At 35.0% G+C, this 14123-nt stretch overlaps 1 protein-coding gene across 1 annotated transcript in view; it reads right to left on the bottom strand.

Annotated features, from left to right (window-relative positions):
• Positions 1 to 14123, bottom strand: part of USH2A (usherin) — a 370331-nt gene that overhangs the window by 239266 nt on the left and 116942 nt on the right. Inside the window, exon 22 of the mRNA XM_005523335.2 lies at positions 2625 to 2755. Coding sequence (XP_005523392.2) covers positions 2625 to 2755 — 131 coding nt within the window. The remainder of the gene's footprint in view (positions 1 to 2624; positions 2756 to 14123) is intronic.

The following is a 14123-nucleotide window of genomic DNA, read 5'->3' as shown; positions in this document are numbered from 1 at the left end:
TAAAGACATCATGATAAGAAAAAATCCACAGACAGCTGAAGGTTTACAGACACTCTGAGTTTGGAGGAAGATCTACGGAAAAATTTGGTTGTTCCAAAAAGACTAAGACATCTGTTTGCAAAAAAAGCTCATGCTTCCTGGACCATGAGTAGAAACCCACAAAGAATGGCAGTGAAACAATTAGGAAGGAAAAAAGAGCAGTTGCACAGCACAAAAGGGAGACAAAAGGGATGGTCAGACAACATCCAGATGAATGATGGTGTACATGGACCTCAGACAAGTATGAATGGACACGAAGAAAAGGATTTGAAATTAACACTTAGCGAAGGAAGAAGCGAGGCTGCTGAAGGCTCCCCACTAGGAGGGCTTGGCAGGACTATCCCCAGAGCAGACACAACAAAGAGAAAACACACTGCTGATCATGAGCAAAGATACAGCCCAGAATCCTGAAAGGGACTGAGGGTGCAAATAATTAACCTGCGACAGGTCACAGCTGGAAGGGAATACAGAATATTACACCACACTGCTACAGATAAAAAGCTGCAGAGACACAATTCTCATCAAAAAGAACGTTTGCAATTTCTCAGAGAAGAGCACAAAGCAAGGGCCATAAATGTTTACTGTATATGACTATAATTAGAGACAACAATGCCTATAACCTGGATAAGACACCAAATCATGTCAAGAAGTAATTAAAGCATTTGCACACTAATGCAGACTGTGATGCACAAATGAAAGATCAAGAATTGCTGCTACAGTAAAAGCTATCTGACACTAGGATAGGAATAGCAAATCATGACAAAAGGAAAAAAGAAACAAACTATGACAAAAATACAGAAACAAAGGTAATGACAGTAAGGTAGCACAGCATATTAGGGACACAGAAGACTGAAAACTTCTGATAACTGAATTTTCAGAGGTAAAATATTTTGAAAAGGTTTCTACACAAAACACTCTGATGTAGGCCACTGTACCCTACTTCTGAATCTGAGAATGTACAGGAATCTCTTCCACATTATTAATGAAAAATCAGAAAGCATTAGATTTCAAGACAATAAATCAACTGTTAAGACCTACACTGTTCCTGGATGCCTTGAATGACAGCCTTTTTTTTTCTCTAAACAGCAATTGAAGCACTGAAGCAGCACCATCAGCTATTTTATAAGAGGAAACACTATTGAAGTCATGATCTTAAAAATCAGCATGGAACAGAGTTGCCTGATTCAAATGAAACAAGAAGATAAACAAAGATACATTAATAAACAAGTAATCTGTTAAAATTCAAAACAGTAACTGTTGAAAATATTACATGAACTGAGAAGCTTTGAGGACTGAATGTGAGACCTGCTGGGGGTTTTTACAGTTAAAAGACAGGGGAAAAAGGGGGTGGAGGGGAAATTAAAGCCCCAAAGCAGCCATCTTTTCCCCTTCCTGTTCCCCAGATATTGTGGATCCAAACAAATAAAATATCTTCTACTTTAGAAGAAGCAAATCTGCAAGAAGGACTAGGAATACTATTTGAAGCATTAAAATTTCAATTGAAAGACATCCGCTTCAATTAACCATCAAACAACAACAAAAAAATCTAAATGTACCTTGGAAGATCTTGCAAAGGAAATAAAACTTTCTTTTCAGTTAAAAGGGAGTATAGATGTAAGAGAGAAAACAGAATTAGTCCCTGTTAAAATGTGGATGAGGACAACATGAACAACATTAAGCTTGGTCCCAAAAACTGAAGTACACAAGAAGATAAGATAAAACCTTAAGTGTGTAAATGCAGTAGAATTAATATAAATTTATATCTTGGGCTTGGAAGCAGATTTAGTATTTTCTAACATGGGGATCACATTCAAACCAGTCTGTGCAGCGCCTTGCTTCTTCTATAGGTGCTCCAAAGCTTAAGAGGATTTTCACTTCTGCACAACACCTCCACATGGTCACAGAGTGACTGTGGCAGAGCTCAGGAGGCAAAGGTTAACAGTGGTATAGAAAATCTGATAATTATTTACAGTTTCTTAACATATTTATGAAATATAAGTGAGGCCATAATGTTTTTTAATTCCATAAGGAGATTCAGCTTTGGGGTGCACAGAAAACACAAAATACCCAAACAGAAATGCAACACGTGTGGCTTCATTTTTATTTTGTTGATACTTCCCTCATTTTCTATGGTTTTGCATAATGGTGACATGCTGATCTCGTAGGAAAACACTTAGTCTCAAGATGGGAGGCTTAAAAAAAATTGACTAACAATATATAAACTTAATAACTAATTAAAAACTTAGTTCTGCACAACTTTGAAATCTTGGTAATTTAAGCTGCAGTGCTGTTTAGTGGCACTGACAAAAAATCCAACCCATAAAAATGCAGCAAAAAGTCTTACATTGTGGCATACATAACAATAAAAAGAGCAAAGATTTAGTATTTCAGTTTTTCTCTCCTCAAAATCTCTAGTTACCTAAGGGTTCTGAGAAGTTAGCTTGTATCAATAAAATTTAAAAAAAAGAAACAACAAACAAACAAAAACCCAAAAACAAACATAAAATCAACCAAGGATAAGCATGTAAAAAGTACAAAGTTAAATGATATAAGCTATTTTTGAACAATCCTGTCTTTTGTTGTACCTGTGGATCAAAAAGAAAGTAAGGACGCCCACTCCTCAGCTGCAGTGCAATGTACTCCTCCTGATTGCCAGGTGAGGCAGAGAAAAACATCAAACCATCAGGCTCCTGGGTTCTAAATTTCACTTTAATACCTGGTTAGAAAAAAGCAAGTAGATGGTTAATGCCAAAAGTGGTTCTTGTAGGTTACAACAAAATTTACAAATAAAATATCATTTTAAAAACCCCAGCAGCATTGCAAAGCAAAACCATGGAAGTTCTGTTCACCTAAAACCCTTGCTAGACATTAGAGGAGAAATTTTACTAATCCAGACTGAGGCAGCCCTTGAGAAAAATTTCTCTGAGCCCTTATTCATCTGTAAAAAAAGACATGCAATTGTGACTAATGTTGTCTAGTAACTTCTTTCTTAAGAAATTATCATTGGGATATTAGCATACTATTCTAATAGTTGACATTTAACATGTGGATTTTCACTTGTAACTTAACATTTCTATAGGTAAAGCAGAAATGAGGTTTCTGCATGCAAGGATTTGTATGAAGAATAGTAGGGGTTTGGTTTCAAAAGATACATGTGTTCATTTGTATGTATATTCTTTTATAAACATTGTATCTAAGTGCACAAAGAACACCTGGAAAAGAAGTAGTTTTACAATAAAAATTGGAAATATGAATGGATGAACTAAGCTTAATTAAGAACTTTCCAGATCATTATCAATAGTCTTCCATTTAGTTTCTGATAAAATCCCTGTTTGTATGGTAGAGCCATGCCTTTCCTGCACCAAGTTTTTTGCAAAGGGAAATGAAAATGCAGTAATAGCAACACACACCTCTTCTATACACTTCAATTACATTTCTGTATAAGGTGCTTTTACAGAACAAGGTAAGTTACTGGGTTTTACCCAACTCTCTCAAATTATCCAGTATTTTCCCTATTATATCAGGCAGAAAGCAATAAACGACTAAAGTTTTTATTGCAGACAGCACTTATATTAAAAAAAAATATATATATTATTCTGACACACTTCCATATTAGATTATGCTTGTTAATTACCTATACCCGAAAAAATATCCTTTGGCCTCTCTACCAAATCACATACAATGTTTTCATGTAAATCACATGATGCAGTCTGTCACAGACACAAAACATTTGCAAGGCAATGAAAATCAATCCTGCTATTAAAACACCTGCAAAAAGCAATTGCACAGAACTGTGTGTAAAAAAACTCAACCAACAGTGTCCCTAGTAAAGGAAAAGCATAGATTTGCCTGGCTCAGAAATTAACACGTGCAATAACTGTGAGGTTCCAGGTACTTCCAGCTGCAGTATCTGCTGGAGAAGCTGAGACTGATGGCCTCTAATTCCAGCAGTGGGGAGCACAGTTAATTTAACAAGCTGCCAGTATTTTTATGAAGCTGCCAAAAGGCATTTCTGAAGACCAGAGGATCCCTCCTCACACCTAATTCAGATGGACAAACACAAACAAAATAATTGAGTTTCTGCAAAAACACCATTCTTTTATAATATTGTGTTAGAAAATATAAATCAAATGGCTCATAGTAGAAAAATTGCAGTAATTACAGAAGTTTTCAACTGTTATGCAGAAGCTTTCTTCTTCTTTGAGTATTGAAGAGTCCTGATTGTAGAGTAGCTACAGCTTTATAGAAATTATTGGTGAGCCAGGAACAGCTACTTCCTTCCAAATTCATTTGTCACCTATTAAAGAACTGAAAAAAGGACTCTATCTCTTTAAGTTCAAGGATCTTCTGAATTTCTCATGAGATAAGAAAGTTCAATATTAATAACTTCTCACATTTCTAGAAGTGACTACAAGAGATAAACCAAATATTAAGAAAACTTCTGCCGCATAGACAATATTTTCAATGTGTGATAAAAAACTTGTGAAATTAATATTTTTCACAAGAACATAGTAATTAATGCTGGACCTCATGGTCAACACATAGCATATGCACAAGCCCATTGCGACTTTTAGCAACTACATGCATGCCATTTTTCTCTCTTATTGGCACTGAACACTGGAAATGGATTTACTTCACTTGGAATGACAAATCTTTCCTTCCAATATCTGAGAAGTTTCACAGAACTTGAAAACTACATTGTATTACCAAAATATTTTCCTTTTTTTTTCATACCTAGGGGGGAGAGTGAGACATTTTTCAAATTTCTCAAAGACTCATGTTTATTATTTCAGTATGCATGTCTAAAATCTTAATTTCAGTGTTAAATATAACATATAAATAGAAACTTAAATAAAGTGGTGACATTACAATTACTTCTGTGATTTTTCATATACAGAAACTGCATCTCAGCCACACTACTCACACTACTAAATCTTGGATGGAAAACATGACCATCTGTGGGGCATAGTAGGAAGGTACTTTTAATCAACTGAATCTTGAATTGCAACTCAAGAAAGAATTCACCTAACATGCCTGCTCATGTGACACAAATGATTGTTGCACAAGAATTTGTTATCATTTCTGGGATAAAAACCAACACAAAATTCTACAACAGATTAAACATTAATGTATGTCATTCAAATAAATTCTTTCATTCCATTTCAAATTATAGTTGCAATTGGAAAAGCTGTTAGAATTCTTTTAATTATAAATAAAGAAATTTATTTAATTTCTGTAATTGAATTTCTTTAATTATAATGGCATTGTACAAAAAACAATACAAGCATTATATATAGTGAACATAAAAGATGAAAAGAAGACTAGAGAGTAATAAAAAGGACAAGTAAAATAAATTAGTCATTATTAGCATTAGTGTTTTCAAGTATCCCAAACTGCATTAGGGCAGACTAACCTTCTGTCAGGATCTAAATACTTTCAATTTATGCAGTAGTGGATTGGGACTGGATTTAATTTTTTCCTAGTTTCAAAGATGGCACACCCAGGTTAGAATGGGAATGAGGCTGTGAAACATGACCAATGCAGGCATTTTCAAAGGCATTCAAATGAGATGCAACATCAGCATGTTACCCCGCAAGGGACACAGCTTTGAGAGGCCCTTTCAGGAACAGGCTGACATTACAAGTAAAATATATAATACTACTCTAATTTTTGATGTGCCAGAGCACAGTTTTTTGTCCAATAAAGAAAATGCATATGGTGGGATTTTTCTACCCCCTCTTTGTTACATAAGATTAGCAAGGCTCAGAACTTCAGTATCATTTCAAATTCTGATTACCTGGATTCAAATTCTTCTAGAACACTTCAATATGATTCACAAGACCAGCACAAAAGTATTTAAGAGGCAGGAATGTGCTCTTGAGATGCTGACTGCATTTCTGGCAAGTTTACAGAGAACATGGGATTATTTTGAGTTTAGAAGAAGCAGTTGGCAGTCAGCAGGAAAATAATCAATTAGAGCAGCTCCTAGATTAGCATAACATATACTAATAATTTATAATTATTAAAGCAATAAAATTAATTTCTGACTAATGCAAAAGCCCTTTTTATCTTGCAAAATAAAAAAGTTTATAATAGGTTTTATCTGACCAAGAAATCATTCACTGAGTATATAGAGGGTAACAACTTGCTGTAACGAATCTTTCCAAATTAACTGAACTGAGTTGAGTAAAAAAAAAAAAAAGAAACAAAAAAAAGGGTCTTAAAAAAGTCAAAAGCATTTCAAAATACAATAATGTTTAAAGTCTCAAAAACTGTCATTTGACTTTTTGGTGAAAAGTAGAGGGGAGAATGTAGGCAGGGAGGCAAGACAATTGAAATCATCTTTTGCAATCACAGCTGAGGAATTTCAGCAGAGTGATCTATTTAAAAATTAATTTTGTCCCAGCCATTCAGCAAAAACACTTCTAAAGCACATTTCTCTAAAACTAGATTTTCAGAGTTGAAAATAAGTAAAAAGTAGAAGCTATTTCATTTATTAAATACAAAGAAATTATCTACAAGTCTCAAAAGTCTCAAGACCCTTCACCAAAACTTACATATAATCACATGAACAACTCTATCCAAAAGTGCTAAGAACAGTCAAAAAAAATTCTTTTCAACCTTGTCAGTGATCAGCAAGACTAGTTTTAGCTTAATTTTCATAAATGCATCAAATCCCAACCCATATGCATAAGATTGATAATAACTTATAATAATACCTTAATATTATTAAGGTATTATTAATAATATTACCTTAATAAATAATAATAATACCTTAGCATATTATGAACAATTACCTTGTAGACTCAGGAAGAAAATAAATGGAGAGGAGTGTACATTACAACTGGAAAAATAAAAAAGAAGAAATCTGCCAAATACCTTGAAAATCACAAAGCAATTTCAGAAACAAATTTTACATAATCTGTGAAGCACATCCATTTCCAGTGAATTTTCCCAAAATTGCACAGTTGTAGAAACACAATTTGCATTTCAATTCTACTTACATTGTTATATGAAATGGTTTCAATAATTATATAATTGCACATTCCAATGAACAGAAAATTGTTGGCAAAGAAAGTGATCACTTTATGCTCACTGAGAGCCTTATTTGTGCATAATGCCAACTAAAATGAATAGAAATTGTATATAAAATTTTGACTACAGCATTAGGCTCTCAGCAGTCCCTTCAGGATGGCAAACCTTAAGTGTTTATTTAACATTATGACTAAACAAATGCTCTTGCCTAATCAAAATATATTTTCCCACAGAAATTATAAACCAAAATTTGTTTTTAATGGGGGAGGGGAGATACGGAGAGTAAAATCTCAGTTGCTGTATACCTCCATAGCATTTTGTTGCTATTCCCTTTGTGAGAGTGATACAACATGTCATCACAATAGTTAAAAAGAGATTTAATTAATTTTTTTATATATAAGAAAATGTACTTGTAGGAAAAAAAAGTTAAAAGGAAAAATTAACAAAAATGAATCAGTTTTCAAAGCAGTTTCACTTAATGGATAGTGAAATTGGAAGAAAATAAAAAACTCAGAGGACACTTCCCTGGACATACTTATGAAGATACTCTGCTGAATACAAGGACTTCTTCACACTTCATGTTGGCCTAAAGTTTCCTGGATTTTATTGAGAGAAGAAGACAAAAAGTCTTCTTCCCAAAGCTGTCCAAGACCCATTGTTGCTTTTCATACAGTATCAGGCTCCATCTATCACTGTTACCTTAACATTTCCGGAAACATTTTCAAAGGTCATCATCACTAACATTACACTAAGTTAGTAATTCCACTGATGAAGTAAATCCTCTTCATTTTTAAGCTGCTTTAGTTTTTTAATTAGAAATATAAAATATATATTTAAGTCATATACATATGCACATATCATATGTAAACACACACATACATTTGTATAAATCCACATACAAAAAGTTCCCAAACTTTTTCCCAAACTAACTGGACCCCCTTTTCTTTTGTGATCACAGTAAAACCAAGAGAAGCTAAAAAACCATGGTTTCTAAATTAGACTGTACAAAAGCCTTGTATTTTGAAAAAGTCTAACTTTATTCAGAATGACTCATCATGAAAAAATTTTTTTAGGTATTCCTAATACACCAAACTGCCAAAAAGCTAAATCAAACTAAAATGTTGAGCAAGCATAAACACAGAGTATGATGAGTGAAAAAGGTGAAAACATGTAACACTTCTTGTGGAAACCAACTGTCAAACAAAATCCTAAATCCTCTTGATGAGATCTGAGTGTTTCTTTCGCACTAAAATGACTAATTTGCTACCTGTTTTTTCTTATTTTGCTTGCTACCCCATTATACCCACTACTGGTAAAACAAACAGGACATTTTAGCTTTAATCTTCTTACTACATAACCCAAATAACTTCAGTCATGTTTGCATTAATGCTGCATTAATCATGTTGTTGCGTATTAATGAGTTTTCAGGCTATGCTAATTACTGTCATAGATTCTGCAGCAGCCCATTAAATATACAAATTACAGAATTAAAGAGCCAGAGCTCTTCATGATTAATCTTTAAATGGAGAAAAACTAATGATGTCTGTACAAAGTTTCCCTCCACTTTTGCCTGGCTGAGCCCAATGAACAATCAATTAGATTATTTGAAGAATAAGAATACTGCTCATACTAAAAGATTTGTTATGCTGTTATTCCATGCAGAAGACACACATTTATAAGTTTCCATCAAATGCATTTCTGTAACATATTCCAGGTCTTAAGGTCTCCCAAAGTGTTGCATGGGGAAAAAACTTATGGATACTCCAATTCATTACTGCATACTCATAGGAATCTGCTGGTTCCATATGAATACAGTAAATCAATCTTCTCCTTTTAGCAAGGACACAAGTCCTGCTACTCCCTAGCAGGAAAGATTTACAGCAAACCTTAGTGAAAAGAAAGCTAAGATAAGTTTAAAGTCATTTGATAAGATTTGATGTATTAGTAGCACTTTATCCCCTCACTAACAGAGTGATGCTTTGTCAGGAATAGTGCAATACCTAGTGGTTAAATCAAGAGATTCAGAATTAGGAGACCTTGGGTCTGTGCTCAGCCAATGACTGGGCTATGTCACCTGAGAGCCATCACTTAAACCACCTTCCCTCCATATTCTTCCTTTCTGAAGAATGGTGGCCAATATAGCTGTGTAAAGTTCAATAATGTTTGAAAAATTCATTTCTGTTTTGTCCTCCACAGCCTAACACACATATAAAATCAGCAGAATGTCCACATGTATTCAGAAAAGTTACCTAGAGATTAGGCATTTACCGACATTTGAGAAAAAATAGTACTTCCAAGAAGGGATTAGTTTAGCTTCCTCCAAACACTGCATACTATGCAGAACATCACAAAATTTCCCTAAAGAGCAAATTCTCCATCTGTAGTAATACTACTCTGCACATCAGTAGGTGCAGTTCAGAATTAACTGGCCGTTCCAGACCTGTCCTGTCACTTTTTTACACCATGAAAAAATAAATAAACCCTACTTTATACATTTAAGATTTTATATTTATATGATGTAATTCTTTAAGAGAAAACTAATCTGCTCAGGGCAAGATTGATCATGGCATGAAAATACTTTCATATGAAGTAAAAAAGACTGGTTTAATGCAATTAGTGCACAAGGAAGAGGACATAATACAAACATTTGAGTTTGCTTAGGAAAGGCAGTTAGGGCACAGAGAAGCTTTCCAACATACACTCAACACCCAAGTCCACTTAAGGGAAGTAAAAAGATCACTTAAGGGAGGTAAAAAGGAAGAAGTTCAACGCAAAAACACGTTTTTTCACAGGTGCTTTACAACTTTCACAGTGAAAATAGAAACATAATTAGGACAATCTTCAAAATATTGGCACATCTTATCTAAGAATTTGGCAAGACCCAAAAGCAACAGATTAGTCTGCGTACCTAGATTTATCCAAACAAAAAATGAAGGCCACAGAAAAACATATAAGAGATTAGGGTGACACCAGATATGAAGATGCGGGTGATGACATCTGTGAGCATCCTCTGTCATTAGAGTCAACAGCCAGCTCTTTACACAGACTTTAAAGAATACTACCAATAAAAAAATTAGTGACCTGCCTCGAGTTCATTTATTAAGCAAGTCTATGAACATAATTCATAACTATTTTCCACTATGTGCATTGGGAGACCATACAATGAGCATGACATCCAAACAGCATCAGCTTATCAAAGCATAGCTACAAGAGTAGAAATAAAACTGTAATTTTGAAACTCACAGAATCAAGTGCTGCTTGGTGTGAGGATCAGCTGCAAGTTAGTTTCTGTGTTGCTCAATACTGAGGTGAAACATGAAAAAACAGGAAACATCACTCCAAATTTCACTTAATGCTTTCTTTGATGTTGATGCCCAACAAAAAATCTGAGAAAATTTCAATCAAACATGACCGCTCTCAAACATTTTAAATTATCTTTATTTATTTATTTTTTTTTAAAGCCTAGAAAAGTTCAAAATACTCTGATTTTGTTATAAAAGCAAGAAAAAATTTCTAGGAATAAGAATCCTTTATGAGCAATTTCATTAATTCAAAGGTTGATATTTAAAGAATGGAAACAGAGGCAAGTATTCATCTTCATTTTAACATAAATTCTTTAGAGAAAGAACTGTATTCTGTTACCTGTATGTGAATTAATGCATAAAAAAGGTCATCTTATGCAATAAGGGTAAGGTGGGAGAGGCTTCTAGGTGTTAATGCAATGCAAATCATAATTACTAGAAATATGATGACAAGAAGAATCCCTTCAAAGATTTACAGCAGTGCAATCTATAAAAGGTCAACATCACGGTGAAATCAGAAACGAGCTGGAGGTCAGTAGTTGTAAATAGCACTTCAATTATAAGTCTTTAGTTAGTATTTCCAGCAGTAGCAAAAATGTAACACTGCACAGATAGTAATTTAACTGATCAAGGAAAAAGAGTTAGACTACAACTGAGTAAAATGCAAATACATCAAAATTAAAGTCAGTGTAATGATCTGAAACACAGCAAATTTAGAGAATCATGCACTAGCCAAGGCAGAATCCCATCACACAGCATCTCAGAAGCTGAAAGCACAATAACATGGAAATCCTGCAGCAAGTGAGGAGGATTATTGATTAGATAGTGTATGTAAGGAACAGAAGAATAACTAAAATAAGCTGATGAGTGTCTGGAGGAATACTAGAGGACAAAAATGGAACTGTAACAAGGAAGTGAAAAAAACCAAAAAAACTTACAGACAGAAATACAACACCACAGAGCAAACACTGAAATAAAAAAGTGTAGATTCAATTTACAAACATGGCAACAATGCTACTCATGGTAGAACTGAAAATAAAAAAGCTACCAACATATTCAAGTTAATGCAGCGATTTAATGTAGAGCAGCAAACTGCAACAAAACTACCAAATTAAGAATTAACTGAAAGGAATATATAATATTTTCATCTAGTAGTATTTGCAGCAGTATTTCCCTTGAGTATTTCTTACATAATACCCTTTTCCAGAGGAAGACTAAAAGTGGTTTTATTTGTAGGAACTAAGCTCAAAAAAGAATTTCAAAAGAATGATCAGATGCAAGCTTTATGTATGGATATATAGGTAACTGTGAGGATTCTCTCATTTCCTTCTAAGCTATTCACTATCTAATGGAACTACACCTTGAGCATGCAGCAGGTCCTGCTTTGAAAGTGTTAATAATACTCCATTACATTTTGTTCTGTTATTCCTGTGTCACTGTTCCCAGGAAATTCACACTCTGAATTAAGTGCTTTATGGGGTTTGGCATGAAATGTTCACTGAAAATATATCCAAACACTTTGAAGCAATTATGCAGAATATTTTTCTGAAAATATGATCCAGAGCTACCAAAACACTGTCTGCAATACCTCAGTTTGAGTGAAAGCACAGCCCTTACAGATCAGGACAGAACAGAAATAGAAAAATTCAATCCAACCTCTCCTGTGCTGGACATGTAGATGATGGCATTTTTCACTTTAGGATTCACATACAAGGTGAAATCAGTTTATTCAGAATGTAGTCCTGGAACATGAGAACAAAGTACATCTGCTCCTTTTTAGTGTAAACGCCTTTTCATTCTAGTGTTAGGGCCTTGCCTAGATTACTAGTCTCTATCAGCAGTTAATTATGTCCCTAATATGAATTTCAGAATAGACCAGAATCTGTATCTACTTAATCAGGAAAAAGACCTAGTGACTTCAATGAGAAACCTACCTGAGAGAGAGTTTATTTTACATTTGCTTTGAATTGTTTGAACTCATGAGAGGAATGCAAAATAAATTCTAAAGTGGAAGACTGCTAAAATGTAATCTACACAAAAATAAGAGATGCATGTTGGAAAGTTGTTACCAAATTCAAGTCTCAAAAGCAGGAAATTCTCCTGAAGAAGGATAATAAGCAGGACATGCAACAGAAGCTTCAGCTGAAGGAACGGAGAAAAGAAAAAGCCAAAGGTATGCAATTTACCTTTCACAGAATATTTCTCGTGGACTATTTAAGTCAGTACTACTTCATGAAGTGCCACTCCATAGTTGATTTTGTAGTATTTGTACTTTGAACCAGTATTATCTTTGCCTTGAATGGTTTATGTCATTGCCTGGTATGATTTGCAATTTGTACTAACACAGGTCTGCTCACCTTCTGTCCACTTCCACCCTCACTTTGGTCCAAATGCTTGTGCAATTTTTTCCCCCTCTGTTTTGTTCATCTCCTCTCCTTTGACTTTATCTACTGTCCTTTTTTCCCATTTCTGCCCCTCTGCTACATTCTCTGTCCTCTTTTGCCCTGTTTGTTTCTCCTTCTTCCCCATTCATCTCCTCCCATCTTTTCTGCTTTTCTGTCCACCCAGCTCCATCTGCCTTTCTTAGGCCTTCTCTATCCTTCCTTGACCTCCTCCGTCAGCTGTAATCCCAAAACACAGCCTTAGCCCTGCTGTAAATGACCACGTCAAGGCAAGAAAGTCAACAGGATAAAGCCAAAATACTGGGACTGCTACTGCAAAAGTAAACTACTGTGCACTATCTAGAATATAAACAGAGGCAAACTTCTGCTGCATGAAAAGCTAAGAAATCTATCAATTTTCTCTTAGAAACTGCTTTAGCATATATGTGATCTCTGCTTACTCTCACTGATAAAGCACTCACAATCCCTGGACTGAGTTTGAAAACAGGGCTGGGGAGGAAGGGAAGAACCACCTGTAAGTAGTTATTCAGCATTGGCTGCTGTTATCACTTCCTTTTCATTTGTTGGAAACTCATGGCCCAATATACAGCCCAGTAATTGAACAGGGGATTTTATGTTATTTATCTTAAATTAAGATCATATTCACCAAATTCACCAACATCCTCTGCTCTGCCAAGTCTCTACACAGAGTGTGCCATAGAAAACATGACCTAGTGCAGTAAGCCAGCTGTGGAGGTTGTGTCATCAATTTGTAGTCTGGCGTATTCCCAAGAACCAAACCCCTGTGCTCACTGTGAGCATTAAACACACACAGAAGAATAAAACAGAACTAGCAGGGCAATGAAATCACGTCTATCTATAGCTGAATATTCACACAGTATGAAATACTGAAATGCTTTCAGGGTGATAAATACAACTGAAGCTCTCCCTCTGCTCTGGTTTTTAAGAAAGCACTCTGGTGGTATGCAGTGGACATGGAAAAGCTTCTGTATCACATCCAGCAATCCAGCTAACGTGGTCAATACACCTTGCAGGGGACAGATATAAGCAGGTACTCTGTCCTGTGTGCAGTCACCTACCTGGAAAACCAGGGTGGTACACAATAATGCTGGCAGTAATGGAACACAGAGCTAACACCTTCCTCCTACCCATGTGGTGGAGATGCTCCGCAGAGGAGGATTTGAGCTAAGATTTTCACCAAGTGTCCAGATGCAAATTAAAGACAACAGACACACACAACAGCACCAGCAGTGATATCTATTGGTGTTTCAGTGCTTTTCCATGTATATAAGGAGTTCATGATTTTCTCATGTCTCTAATCAAGACTCAAAAGAAATTATGTTTA

This window comes from Pseudopodoces humilis, chromosome 3 (assembly GCF_049639895.1).
Source record: "Pseudopodoces humilis isolate 2021_Gansu_Grassland_sample_001 chromosome 3, ASM4963989v1, whole genome shotgun sequence".
In the NCBI taxonomy this organism is placed as follows: domain Eukaryota; kingdom Metazoa; phylum Chordata; class Aves; order Passeriformes; family Paridae; genus Pseudopodoces; species Pseudopodoces humilis.
Note: the sequence above shows the minus strand (reverse complement) of the source record. Positions and strands in the feature narration are given on the sequence as shown.